This window comes from Nerophis lumbriciformis, linkage group LG36, assembly GCF_033978685.3.
Source record: "Nerophis lumbriciformis linkage group LG36, RoL_Nlum_v2.1, whole genome shotgun sequence".
In the NCBI taxonomy this organism is placed as follows: domain Eukaryota; kingdom Metazoa; phylum Chordata; class Actinopteri; order Syngnathiformes; family Syngnathidae; genus Nerophis; species Nerophis lumbriciformis.
The window spans coordinates 580001-595000 of record NC_084583.2 but is presented as its reverse complement, the minus strand read 5'-3'; the positions used below and the strand labels follow the sequence as shown (position 1 = coordinate 595000).

Below are 15000 nucleotides of genomic sequence, written 5' to 3'. Positions count from 1 at the left end.
CATACTCAAGCTCATGAACTTACAATTAAAACATGCTTTTATTTTTTAAACATACTCCAGCTCATTATCTTAATATACAATGTGCTTTTATTTTCTAATCACACTCCAGCTCATAAACTTACAATAATTTTATTTTTATTTTCTACACATACTCCAGCTCATTAACTTAAAATACAATGTGCTTTTATTTTCTAAACACACTCCAGCTCATAAACTTACAATAAAAAGTGCTTTTATTTTGTAAAAAATACTCCAGTTCATGAACTTACAATAAAACATACTTTTATTTTGTAAACATAGTCCTGCTCATGAACTTACAATAAAACATGCTTTTATTTTCTAAACGTACTCCAGCTCATTAACTTACAATAAAACATCCTTTTATTTTCTAAACATGCTCCAGCTCATAAACTTACAATAAAACATGCTTTTATTTTCGAAACATACTCCAGCTCATGAACTTACAATAAAACATGCTTTTATTTTGTAAACGTACTCCAGCTCATGAACTTACAATAAAACATCCTTTTATTTTGTAAACATACTCCAGCTCATTAACTTACAATAAAACATCATTTTATTTTGTAAACGTACTCCAGCTCATAAACTTACAATAAAATGTGCTTTTATTTTGTAAACATAGTCCAGCTCATAAATTTACAATAAAACATGCTTTTATTTTCTAAACGTACTCCAGCTCATTAACTTACAATAAAACATGCTTTTATTTTGTAAACATACTCCAGTTCATAAACTAACAATAAAATGTGCTTTTATTTTGTAAACATACTCCAGATCATAAACGTACAATAAAACATGCTTGTATTTTGTAAACATACTCCAGCTCATGAACTTACAATAAAATATACTTTTATTTTGTAAACATACTCCAGTTCATAAACTAACAACAAAACGTGGTTTTATTTTGTAAACATACTCCAGCTCATAAACATACAATAAAACATCCTTTTATTTTGTAAACATACTCCAGCTCATTAACTTACAATAAAACATCATTTTATTTTGTAAACGTACTCCAGCTCATAAACTTACAATAAAATGTGCTTTTATTTTGTAAACATAGTCCAGCTCATAAATTTACAATAAAACATGCTTTTATTTTCTAAACGTACTCCAGCTCATTAACTTACAATAAAACATGCTTTTATTTTGTAAACATACTCCAGTTCATAAACTAACAATAAAATGTGCTTTTATTTTGTAAACATACTCCAGATCATAAACGTACAATAAAACATGCTTGTATTTTGTAAACATACTCCAGCTCATGAACTTACAATAAAATATACTTTTATTTTGTAAACATACTCCAGTTCATAAACTAACAACAAAACGTGGTTTTATTTTGTAAACATACTCCAGCTCATAAACATACAATAAAACATGCTTGTATTTTGTAAACATACTCCAGCTCATGAACTTACAATAAAATATACTTTTATTTTGTAAACATACTCCAGCTCATAAACTTGCAATAAAACATGCTTTTATTTTGTAAACGTACTCCAGCTCATGAACTTACAATAAAACATCCTTTTATTTTGTAAACATACTCCAGCTCATAAACTTACAATCAAAATGCTTTTATTTTCTACACATACTGCAGCTCATAAACTTACAATTAAAACATGCTTTTATTTTTTTAAACATACTCCAGCTCATTAACTTAAAATAAAACGTGCTTTTATTTTCTAAACACACGCCATCCAGCTTATAAACTTACAAAAAAACATGCTTTTATTTTGTAAACATAGTCCAGTTCATCAACTTACAATAAAACATCCTTTTATCTTCTAAACGTACTGCAGTTCATAAACTTACAATAAAACCATCCATCTTCTTCCGCTTATCCGAGGTCGGGTCGCGGGGGCAGCAGTCTAAGCAGGGAAGCCCAGACTTCCCTCTCCCCAGCCACTTCATCCAGCTCCTCCCGGGGGACCCCGAGGCGTTCCCAGGCCAGCCGGGAGACATAGTCTTCCCAACGTGTCCTGGGTCTTCCCCGCGGCCTCCTACCGGTCGGACGTGCCCTAAACACCTCCCTAGGGAGGCGTTCGGGTGGCATCCTGACCAGATGCCCGAACCACCTCATCTGGCTCCTCTCCATGTGGAGGAGCAGCGGCTTTACTTTGAGCTCCCCCCGGATGACAGAGCTTCTCACCCTATCTCTAAGGGAGAGACCCACCACCCGGCGGAGGAAACTCATTTCGGCCGCTTGTACCCGTGATCTTGTCCTTTCGGTCATAACCCAAAGCTCATGACCATAGGTGAGGATGGGAACGTAGATCGACCGGTAAATTGAGAGCTTTGCCTTCCGGCTCAGCTCCTTCTTCACCACAACGGACCGATACAGCGTCCGCATTACTGAAGACGCCGCACCGATCCGCCTGTCGATCTCACGATTCACTCTTCCCTCACTCGTGAACAAGACTCCGAGGTACTTGAACTCCTCCACTTGGGGCAAGATCTCCTCCCCAACCCGGAGATGGCACTCCACCCTTTTCCGGGCGAGAACCATGGACTCGGACTTGGAGGTGCTGATTTTCATCCCAGTCGCTTCACACTCAGCTGCGAACCGATCCAGTGAGAGCTGAAGATCCTGGCCAGATGAAGCCATCAGGACCACATCATCTGCAAAAAGCAGAGACCTAATCCTGCAGCCACCAAACTAGATCCCCTCAAAGCCTTGACTGCGCCTAGAAATTCTGTGCATAAAAGTTATGAACAGAATCGGTGACAAAGGGCAGCCTTGGCGGAGTCCAACCCTCACTGGAAACGTGTCCGACTTACTACCGGCAATGCGGACCAAGCTCTGGCACTGATCATACAGGGAGCGGACTGCCACAATCAGACAGTCCGATACCCCATACTCTCTGAGCACTCCCCACAGGACTTCCCGAGGGACACGGTCGAATGCCTTCTCCAAGTCCACAAAACACATGTAGACTGGTTGGGCAAACTCCCATGCACCCTCAAGGACCCTGCCGAGAGTATAGAGCAGGTCCACAGTTCCACGACCAGGACGAAAACCACACTGTTCCTCCTGAATCCGAAGTTCGACTATCCGGCGTAGCCTCCTCTCCAGTACACCTGTATAGACCTTACCGGGAAGGCTGAGGAGTGTGATCCCACGATAGTTAGAACACACCCTCCGGTTCCCCTTCTTAAAGAGAGGAACCACCACCCCGGTCTGCCAATCCAGTGGTACCGCCCCCGATGTCCACGCGATGCTGCAGAGTCTTGTCAACCAAGACAGCCCCACAGCATCCAGAGCCTTAAGGAACTCCGGGCGGATCTCATCTACCCCCGGAGCCTTGCCACTGAGGAGCTTTTTAACTACCTCAGCAACCTCAGCCCCAGAAATAGGAGAGCCCACCACAGACTCCCCAGGCACTGCTCATAGGAAGACGTGTTGGTGGGATTGAGGAGGTCTTCGAAGTATTCCCTCCACCGATCCGCAACATCCGCAGTCGAGGTCAGCAGAACACCATCCTCGCCATACACGGTGTTGATAGTGCACTGCTTCCCCTTCCTGAGGCGGCGGATGGTGGTCCAGAATTGCTTCGAAGCCGTCCGGAAGTCGTTTTCCATGGCCTCACCGAACTCCTCCCATGTCCGAGTTTTTGCCTCTGCGACTGCTGAAGCCGCACACCGCTTGGCCTGTCGGTACCTGTCCGCTGCCTCGGGAGTCCTATGAGCCAAAAGAACCCGATAGGACTCCTTCTTCAGCTTGACGGCATCCCTCACCGCCGGTGTCCACCAACGGGTTCTAGGATTACCGCCACGACAGGCACCAACTACCTTGCGGCCACAGCTCCAATCAGCCGCCTCGACAATAGAGGCGCGGAACATGGTCCATTCGGACTCAATGTCCAGCACCTCCCTCGTGACATGTTCAAAGTTCTTCCGGAGGTGGGAATTGAAACTCTCTCTGACAGGAGACTCTGCCAGACGTTCCCAGCAAACTCTCACAATGCGTTTGGGCCTGCCAGGTCTGTCCGGCATCCTCCCCCACCATCGCAGCCAACTCACCACCAGGTGGTGATCGGTAGAAAGCTCCGCCCCTCTCTTCACCCGAGTGTCCAAAACATGAGGCCGCAAATCCGATGACACAACTACAAAGTCGATCATGGAACTGCGGCCTAGGGTGTCCTGGTGCCAAGTGCACATATGGACACCCTTATGTTTGAACATGGTGTTCGTTATGGACAATCTGTGACGGGCACAAAAGTCCAATAACAAAACACCGCTCGGGTTCAGATCCGGGCAGCCATTCTTCCCGATCACGCCTCTCCAGGTTTCACTGTCGCTGCCAACATGAGCATTGAAGTCCCCCAGTAGAACGAGGGAATCACCCGGGGGAGCACTCTCAAGTACTCCCTCGAGTGAATCCAAAAAGGGTGGGTACTCTGAGCTGCGGTTTGGCGCGTAAGCGCAAACCACAGTCAGGACCCGTTCCCCCACCCGAAGGCGAAGGGAAGCTACCCTCTCGTCCACCGGGTTGAACTCCAATGTACAGGCTCTGAGCCGGGGGGCAACAAGAATTCCCACCCCAGCCCGTCGCCTCTTACTGCCGGCAACGCCAGAGTGGAAGAGAGTCCAGCCCCTCTCGAGAGAACTGGTTCCAGAGCCCTTACTGTGCGTCGAAGTGAGTCCGACTATATCTAGTCGGAACTTCTCCACCTCACGCACTAGCTCAGGCTCCTCCCCCCCCAGCGAGGTGACGTTCCACGTCCCAAGAGCTAGCTTCTGTAGCCGAGGATCGGACCGCCAAGTACCCTGCCCTCGGCTGCCGCCCAGCTCACATCGCACCCGACCTCTATGACCCCTGCTATGGGTGGTGAGCCCATTGGAGGGGGGACCCACGTTGCCTCTTCGGGCTGTGCCCGGCCGGGCCCCATGGGGACAGGCCCGGCCACCAGGCGGTCGCCATCGTGCCCCACCTCCGGGCCTGGCTCCAGAGGGGGGCCCCGGTGACCCGCGTCCGGGCGAGGGAAATCTGGGTTCCTTAGTCGTTTTCTTCATAGAGGTCTTCGATAAAACATGCTTTTATTTTGTAAACATACTCCAGCTCATAAACTTACAATAAAACATGCTTTTATTTTGTAAACACAGACCAGCTCATAAACTTACAATAAAACATGCTTTTGTTTTCTAAACATACTCCAGCTCATGAACTTGAGCGCATGAGCTCATTGGTGTAGTACTTCCGCCGCTCTGAAGGGGCAACAGCGAGGCCTACAGAATATTCAAATAAATATAATTATAATTAACTATATGAGGCAATTCCTGAAGGAATTGCGTGTGAATGCTGCAATGCTGAAGTTGAAGTGAAATGCTGACAGAATGTAGTATGAATGTAAGAATAGTTTGAATGTTGCAGTGGTTTGAATGTTGAAGAGTTTGAATTTCCAGGAAAACCGGAATTTGGTTTGGAACTTGGGAAAGTGTTAGTTAGATGAGTGGAATGTGTTGAAGGTGGAATGGTTTGAATAGGTTGAAAAATGTGCGAATTGTGGAAGTTTAAAAAATGGACAATTCATTTTGAATAGGGAAAATGTCCCAGAAAGCTGGGAATTCTTGAAAATCCGGGATTTTTTTAAAATGTCTGAAGGAGAGCACACAATTTTGAACAGGCTGAATATTTTGGAGTTGGAACGGTTTGAATCAGATGAAAAATGTGGGAGTTGTGGAACTTTGAAAAATGTCCCATTCTTTTCAATGGGAATTTCATGGGAATTTAGGGAAAAGCGGGAATTTTTTGGGAAAATTTTAAAAGATTTGAATGTTCTGAATGAGTTGAAATGGTCATTTAAATGTCCAGGATGAGTGGAATATGTTGAAGGTGGAATGGTTTGAATTGGTTGAAAAATTTGGAAATGGTGGAAGTTTGAAAAATGGCCAAGTCATTTTGAGTGGGAAAAATGTCCCGGAAAACCTGGAATTCTGGGAAATCTGGGAATTTTTGGAATTTGTCAAGGGAAATCCCGCAATTGTTGAATAGGCTGAACAGTTTGAAGTTGGAACGCTTTGAATCGGGTGAAAAATGTGGGAATTGTGGAACTTTGAAAAATGTCCCATTCATTTAAATGGGAATTTCATGGAAATTTGGGAATTTGGGGAAAAGCGGGATTTTTTTTTGGAAAATGTTAAAAGTCTTGAATGTTCTGAATGAGTTGAAATGGTTGGTGTTGGAATTTTTCAAATCGGTTGAGAAATGTTGAAGTTGTAACATTTTTAGTTGAGAAGTGGTATTACAAAATTCCTGAAATTTCGGGAAAACCGGGAATTTTTCCATTCCGAAAAACAACTTAGTTGTGTTGTCCTGATTAAGAGGAATGTTTTGACGGTGCAGCGGTTGAAGTGGGTTGAAAAATGTGGAAGGAGTCGTCGCTAGAAAAAAGGGTGAATAAAGGGATTGAAAAAACGGGAATTCCTGGAATTTTTTTGAACTTGAAAAAATAATATTTTAAATGTCCATGATGAGTGGAATATGTTGAAGGTTGAATAGTTTGAATAGGTTGAAAAATGTGGAAATGGTGGAAGTTTGAAAAATGGCCAATTCATTTTAAATGGGAAAAATGTCCGGGAAAACCTGGAATTCTGGGAATTTGGGGAATTTTTCAAGGGAAAGCCTGCAATTTTCGAATAGGCTGAACAGTTTGAAGTTAGAATGCTTTGAATTGGGTGAAACATGTGGGAATTGTGGAACTTTGAAAAATGTCCCATTCATTTCAATGGGAATTTCATGGAAATTTGGGAATTTGGGGAAAATTGGGAATGTTTTTGGAAAATGTTAAAATACTTGAATGTTCTGAATGAGTTGAAATGGTTGGTGTTGGAATTTTTAAAATCAGTCGAGAAATGTTGAAGTAGTAACATGTTGAATCGAGAAATGGTATTACAGAATTCCTGGAATTTCGGGAAAACCGTGAATTTTTCCAGTTTGAAAAACAAATTAGTTTTTTGTCCTGATTAAGAGGAATGTTTTGACGGTAGAACGGTTGAAGTGGGTTGAAAAATGTCGAAGGAGTAGTCGCCAGAAAAAAGGGTGAAAAAAGGGGTTGAAAAAAAAGGGAATTCTGAGAATTCCTGGAATATTTTTTTTACTTAAAAAATTATAATATTAAATTTCCAGGATGGGTGGAATATGTTGAAGGTGAAATAGTTTGAATCAGTTGAAAAATGTGGAAATGGTGGAAGTTTGAAAAACTGCCAATTCATTTTGAATGGGAAAAATGTCCCGGAAAACCTGGAATTCTGGGAAATTTGGGAATTTTTGGAATGTGTCAAGGGAAAGACTGCCATTCCCAAAAAGGCTGAACAGTTTGAAGTTGGAACGCTTTGAATCTGGTGAATTGTAGAACTTTGAAAAATGTCCCATTCATTTCAATGGGAATTTCATGGAAATTTGGGAATTTGGGGAAAATTGGGAATGTTTTTGGAAAATGTTAAAAGACTTGAATGTTCTGAAGGAGTTGAAATGGTTGGTGTTGTAATTTTTCAAATCAGTCGAGAAATGTTGACGTAGTAACATGTTGAATTGAGAAATGGTATTATGTAATTCCTGGGATTTCGGGAAAACCGGGAATTTTTCCAGTTCGAAAAAAAAGTTTTTTTTTCCTGATTAAGAGAAAAGTTTTGACGGTAGAACGGTTGAAGTTTGAAAATTGGCCAATTCATTTTAAATGGGAAAAATATCCCGGAAAACCTGGAATTCTGGGAAATCTGGGGATTTTTGGAATTTGTCAAGGAAAAGTCCGCGATTCCCGAACAGGGTGAACAGTTTGAAGTTTGAACGCTTTGAATCGGGTGAAAAATGTGGAAAATAGAATGCGGCAAAATCTGGAGAAGAAGAAGAAGAAGAAGAAAACATGTTGTGGAGCATTCACACAATTAATTCAAATGATTTTTTCATGACATGGTCAATGAATGAATACAAATTGAATTGACATACCACAAAAATATTGTGCTATGGAATGTGACCGTACCATTTTGGAGTTGGTGTTTCGCTCAATGAACCGCAGCTCCCCAGCACTCATGCAGCCCCACACCATGACGACAGGAGAGACCCTATCACTGTCTCCTGTTATTCACTGGTTATTGAGACAACAACTGCAGACTGATGGGTTTTTGGTCCTCTTGCAGAGAGCTCCGCAGGCGAAATATCTCACTGAACCTGTGGGTGGTCAACCACTCCTGGCTCTTCTCGCTCCTGTGGTGTGCCGGGGCCAGCTCCGTCACCACCAACACCTGCCACCTGCTGGCGGACATGGAGGGTCCCGACTGGGTCTTGGTGAGTTGCTGAGTGACCACGTCGCCGAGTTGGCTTTTTTCATCCTCACCCATGTGCGTTTCAGCCTCCTGGGACGTACACCGCCATGTGGATCACAGTGGACGTGGTTTCTATGGTGATGATGGTTCTAATCTACTTCCTCAAGCGGTAAGACGGTGTTTGGAATGTGGAACACGTGGACACAAAAACTTGTTTGGGACTGATTCTGTCAATCTCACAGGAAACCTTGCTGCTGCCACAGAAACGGTAAAATGTGTTGTTTTATTGCTATTATATTTGCATTTCCTTCATAATACAATACAATATAATATTACATTAATATGATATACTATTAATATTATATCAAATTAATATATTATATAATATAACATTAATATGATATTATATTACTATTATATATGTTTTATTAATGCAATATAATATAATATGATATTACTATTTTATAATATAATATTAATATGATATAATATACATTTATATTAATGTTATATTAATATAATATTATATTATATTAATAGAAGCAGCTGAGATAAGCTCCAGCACCCCCCACAACCCCAAACGGGACAAGCGGTAGAAAATGGATGGATGGATTATATAACATTATATTACATTAATATTATATTATATTAATATTAGATAATATGAAAGGGACAAGCAGTAGAAAATGGATGGGTGGATGATATTATATTCATATTATATAATATGTTATATTATATAACATATTATATTCATAAATATATACTATATCATATTAATATTAAATAACATAATATTACATTCATATTATATAATATTATATAATATATTAATTTTATATAATATAATATAATATTCATATTATGTCATATATTATATTCATAGTATATAATATAATATAATATTCATATTATATACTATAATATTATATTCATATTATATAATATAACATTTTATTCATATTATATACTATAATATTATATTCATATTATATAATACAATTTAATGTCATGTAATATAATAAAATATAGCTTATAGGATACTACTAATAATAATGTTGATATTCTTAAATGCTAATACCATTTTTTATTATGTAAAAAACATTATTAAATCATATATATGTATCATTGTATATGACCACTCCTATTGATATTTAGCAGTATAGATCAATTACATAAAAATATGTTTCCTCAGTAATATTAGTTTTATTGTTTTTCAAGAACATTTACAAACGCAATATAAAATAAAATACTACTAATCAGATAAAAATGATAAGAAAATAAATAAATATACATGTTTGTATATAATAGCATTAATGCCTGTCACTTAGGGTTCAATTCCAAACACTGACATGTTTGCATTTTGTCAAAAATGGCGTTAACATTTTATTTATTTATTAATGCTGTTAAATATTTGTATTCATTTATTTTACTGTTTTTATTTTTTTGTACTAAACATATGACAAAAAAAATTAGTAAATGTATATATAACAAAAAAACAATGTCTATTTTATATCATGAATAATATGATTGTTGTTTAGTTTTACATATTTTACAGTATTTCTTTCCAACTTAGTAATGTAAATCATAGATAATGTGAAATAACACAAATAAAATCAAAATATATGTGTAACAACTTGGATGCACATGATATGCATACTTTTTTAAGTCTCCAAATATTATTATTATTATTATTATTATTATTATTATCATGGTTTTTGTATTGATATTGTCTTTTGGATTTTTCAGTGTCAAAGAAAGAAAGGACACAACTGTCCTGGAACCAGAAAGAACTTTCTCCCTTCTTAGCGGCTGTGTAGTTTGTCACACTGCAGCAGCATATCACGTGTAGTTTGTCACCCTGGAGCAGCATATCATGCACTGTCACAACGTTTATGAGGCGGAGATGAAAGTTTTGTATAACCTTTCACTGTGTCTAACTGCAACTGTCTTTGTGTCGTTTTGTCGCCAAACAGAGTTAACAATTGCAGGAATTACCGTATTTTTCGGACCATGGGGTCTATTCAGGTCTATTTTTATACAAAAAGGCGCACCGGATTGTAAGGCGCATTAAAGGAGTCATATTATTATGATTTTTTTCTAAAAGTAAAAGATTTCCTTGTGGTCTACATAACACACTGTCACGGTCACACATTGTTTTTAAGCGCTTCCATAGCGAGTCTACTGACAGATTTAAGTTCGAACTATGCGCTACTTTGTTTTAGAAATGGCGACGGCGGAGGATGAATGTGCATGTACGAGCCAGTCTGCCCCGCAACAGGAGGGTAGGAGAAAACAGAGCTTTTTGACTACAACGGCGGACGAGCGTAAGGCACTGTGGGCACATTCAGACGGTATGTGTACACTTTCCTCAACTGGTGAGGGCACAAGATGGGCAAATTCCATACAGGTCATTTGAAGGAAGTACAAACCCCGTTTCCATATGAGTTGGGAAATTGTGTTAGATGTAAATATAAACGGAATACAATGATTTGCAAATCCTTTTCAACCCATATTCAGTTGAATATGCTACAAAGACAACATATTTGATGTTCAAACTCATAAACTTTATTTATTTTTTTTGCAAATAATAATTAACTTAGAATTTCATGGCTGCAACACGTGCCAAAGTAGTTGGGAAAGGGCATGTTCACCACTGTGTTACATGGCCTTTCCTTTAAACAACACCCAGTAAACGTTTGGGAACTGAGGAGACACATTTTTTAAGCTTCTCAGGTGGAATTCTTTCCCATTCTTGCTTGATGTACAGCTTAAGTTGTTCAACAGTCCGGGGGTCTCCGTTGTGGTATTTTAGGCTTCATAATGCGCCGCAAACATTTTTAATGGGAGACAGGTCTGGACTACAGGCAGGCCAGTCTAGTACCCACACTCTTTTACTATGAAGCCACATTGATGTAACACGTGGCTTGGCATTGTCTTGCTGAAATAAGCAGGGGCGTCCATGGTAACGGTGCTTGGATAGCAACATATGTTGCTCCAAAACCTGTATGTACCTTTCAGCATTAATGGCGCCTTCACAGATGTGTAAGTTACCCATGTCTTGGGCACTAATACACCCCCATACCATCACACATGCTGCCTTTTCAACTTTGCGCCTATAACAATCCGGATGGTTCTTTTCCTCTTTGGTCCGGATGACACGATGTCGAATATTTCCAAAACAATTTCAAATGTGGACTCGTCAGACCACAGAACACTTTTCCACTTTGTATCAGTCCATCTTCGATGAGCTCAGGCCCAGCGAAGCCGACGGCGTTTCTGGGTGTTGTTGATAAACGGTTTTCGCCTTGCATAGGAGAGTTTTAACTTGCACTTACAGATGTAGCGACCAACTGTAGTTACTGACAGTGGGTTTCTGAAGTGTTCCTGAGCCCATGTGGTGATATCCTTTACACACTGATGTCGCTTGTTGATGTAGTACAGCCTGAGGGATCGAAGGTCACGGGCTTAGCTGCTTACGTGCAGTGATTTCTCCAGATTCTCTGAACCCTTTGATGATGTTACGGACTGTAGATGGTGAAATCCCTAAATTCCTTGCAATAGCTGGTTGAGAAAGGTTTTTCTTAAACTGTTCAACAATTTGCTCACACATTTGTTGACAAAGTGGTGACCCTCGCCCCATCCTCGTTTGTGAATGACTGAGCATTTCATGGAATCTACTTTTATACCCAATCATGGCACCCACCTGTTCCCAATTTGCATGTTCACCTGTGGGATGTTCCAAATAAGTGTTTGATGAGCATTCCTCAACTTTATCAGTATTTATTGACACCTTTCCCAACTTCTTTGTCACGTGTTGCTGGCATCAAATTCTAAAGTTAATGATTATTTGCAAAAAAAAAAAAATGTTTATCAGTTTGAACATCAAATATGTTGTCTTTGTAGCATATTCAACTGAATATGGGTTGAAAGGGATTTGCAAATCATTGTATTCCGTTTATATTTACATCTAGCACAATTTCCCAACTCATATGGAAAAGGGGTTTGTATGAAGGAAGGCAAGATTGTAGAGTTGTGCGGTATACCGGTACTTGTATAGTACCGCGATAATAATGAATCATATTCGGTACTATACCACCGTATAGTAGTAGCTGTGATGGGCCGTAAAATCCATCAAGTGAAGTCGTACTAAAACATTTTGACAGATTTTTGAGCGCCGTGTATAATGTTCTTTATTTTCAATGGAACATTTAAAGCTTTGGTGTTTTTTACTGCCATCATATTGCAGTCTACACATACACTATATTGCCAAAAGTATGTCACATATGAACTTGAAGTGCCATCCCATTCCTAACCCATAGGGTTCAATATGATGTCGGTCCACCTTTTGCAGCTATTACAGCTTCAACTCTTCTGGGAAGGCTGTCCACAAGGTTGCGGAGTGTGTTTATAGGAATTTTCGACCATTCTTCCAAAAGCGCATTGGTGAGGTCACACACTGATGTTGGTGGAGAAGGCCTGGCTCTCAGTCTCCGTTGTTATTCATCCCCAAAGGTGTTCTATTGGGTTCAGATCAGGACTCTGTGCAGGCCAGTCAAGTTCATCCACACAAGACTCTGTCATCCATGTCTTTATGGACCTTGCTTTGTGCACTGGTGCACAGTCATGTTGGAAGAGGAAGGGGCCCGCTCCAAACTGTTCCCACAAGGTTGGGAGCATGGAATTGTCTATCCTGGAGCATTCAAAGTTTATTTCACTGGAACTAAAGTTAAAGTACCAATGATTGTCACACACACACTAGGTGTGGCGAAATGTTTCCCTGCATTTGACCCATCACCCTTGATCATCACCCTTGAGGGGACGGCGTGGCTAGGTTGGGAGAGTGGCCGTGCCAGCAACCTGAGGGTTCCTGGTTCGATCCCCAGCTTCTACCAACCTAGTCACGTCTGTTGTGAATGTGGAAATAGTGTCAAAGCGCTTTGAGTGCCTTGAAAGTAGAAAAGCGCTATACAAGTATAACCCATTTACCATTTATATCACCCCCCCTGGGGGGTGAGGGGAGCAGTGAGCAGCAGCAGTGGCCACGCCCGGGAATCATTTTTGGTGATTCAACCCCCAATTCCAACCCTTGATGCTGAGTGTCAAGCAGGGATGTAATGGGTCCCATTTGTATAGTCTTTGGTATGACTCGGCCAGGGTTTGAACTCACGACCTACCCATCTCAGGGCGGACACTCTAACCACAAGGCCACTGGCCAAGCCCAACTCCTGAAAAACAACCCCACGCCATAATTCCTCCGTTGACCCCTCTCTTGTCAGTTTTACGTGGTCTACCACTTTGTGGCTGAGTTGCTGTTGTTCCCAAACTCTTCCATTTTACTTATAATAAAGACGACAGTTGACTTTGGAATATTTAGGAAATTTCACGACGGGATTTGTTGCACAGGTAGCATCCTATGACAGTTCCACGCTGGAAATCACTGAAAGCGGCCCATTCTTTCACAAATGTTTGTAGTCTCCATGCCTAAGTGCTTGATTCGATACACCATTAGGGCACCTCATTCTGATCATTTGGATGGGTGGCAAAATACCTTTGGCATTACAGTGTATCTCTTATGTGTGACTGCCATCGACTGGTCACACTTATCATTACACCATGTACCAAATAAAATAGCTTCGAGGTGGGTAAGCACAACCAAAATTATGCCGTACATACACGTATCTCCTATGTGTGACTGCCATCTACTGGTAACACTTATCATTACACCATGCACCAAATAAAATCGCTTTGAGGTCGGTAAGCACAACCAGAATTATGCCGTGCATTAGGCGCACCAGGTTATAAGGCGCACTGTCGAGTTTTGAAAAAATGAAAGGATTTTAAGTGCGCCTTATAGTCTGAAAAATAGGGTAAGTTGTGTAACCCAACTGAAAGGCAAAAGTTTTTTACACTTTTCTTGTGTAATGTCAGCCATTAATCATTTAGATGATGTGGTTTTTTTTTTATGGAAATGTGAATCAGTGCAATCAAACTTTTTTTCCCCCAAAATCCTGATTGCAACATCACCTGACCAACAATGCATGCTGGGAAAAGCCAAATGCCAAAAGCCTGTTTAAAGTGCAATTAGATGTCAGTGTAATTGCTAAGAAAACACTGTTACATATTAATAATACGTGCATTCAAATGATGGAAGTAAGCATCGTGATGAAATGAGTCAAAAGTCTGCTTTTTTTCTTTACTTTGTTAGGTTTTCCACTATGAATAAAAGTACCGTTTGTCGCCCACGGCTTTTCTTTTTTCTAAAGTCTAAGAATACAATTGAAGGCTCCAAGCCCATTACAAATAATGTACAAGGAAGAAGAATCCTGATAAATGAGGCATAATCTACAAAACCCAAACGCAGTGAAGTTGTCATGTTGTATAAATGGTAAATAAAAACAGAATGCAATGATTTGCAAATCTTTTTCAACTTATATTCAATTGAATAGACTGCAAAGACATGATACTTAACGTACAGTTTGTCGCTACATATGTAAGTGCAAGTTAAAACTCTACTATGCAAAGCCAAAGCCATTTATCAACAACACCCAGAAACGCCGCCGGCTTTGCTGGGCCCTAGCTCATCTAAGATGGACTGATGCAAAGTGGAAAGGTGTTCTGTGGTCTGACAAGTCCACATTTCAAATTGTTTTTTGGAAACTGCGGACGACCAAAGAGGAAAAGAACCATCCGGACTGTTCAAAAGCCATG

General features: G+C 40.4%; 1 protein-coding gene across 3 annotated transcripts in view; it reads left to right on the top strand.

Annotated features, from left to right (window-relative positions):
• The window catches only part of gdpd2 (glycerophosphodiester phosphodiesterase domain containing 2), a 44057-nt gene extending 31948 nt beyond the window's left edge, over nt 1-12109 (top strand). For 2 of the 3 annotated variants that reach the window (XM_061930408.2, XM_061930410.2), the window contains 4 exons: nt 8167-8314; nt 8379-8461; nt 8535-8560; nt 10515-12109. In XM_061930408.2, coding sequence (XP_061786392.1) covers nt 8167-8314; nt 8379-8461; nt 8535-8560; nt 10515-10708 — 451 coding nt within the window. In that variant the 3' untranslated portion in view covers nt 10709-12109. Of the gene's footprint in view, nt 1-8166; nt 8315-8378; nt 8462-8534; nt 8561-10038 lie in introns of all 3 variants that reach the window. The other variant, XM_061930409.1, reaches the window with a different exon arrangement.
• Nucleotides 12110-15000: the final 2891 nt, after the last annotated feature.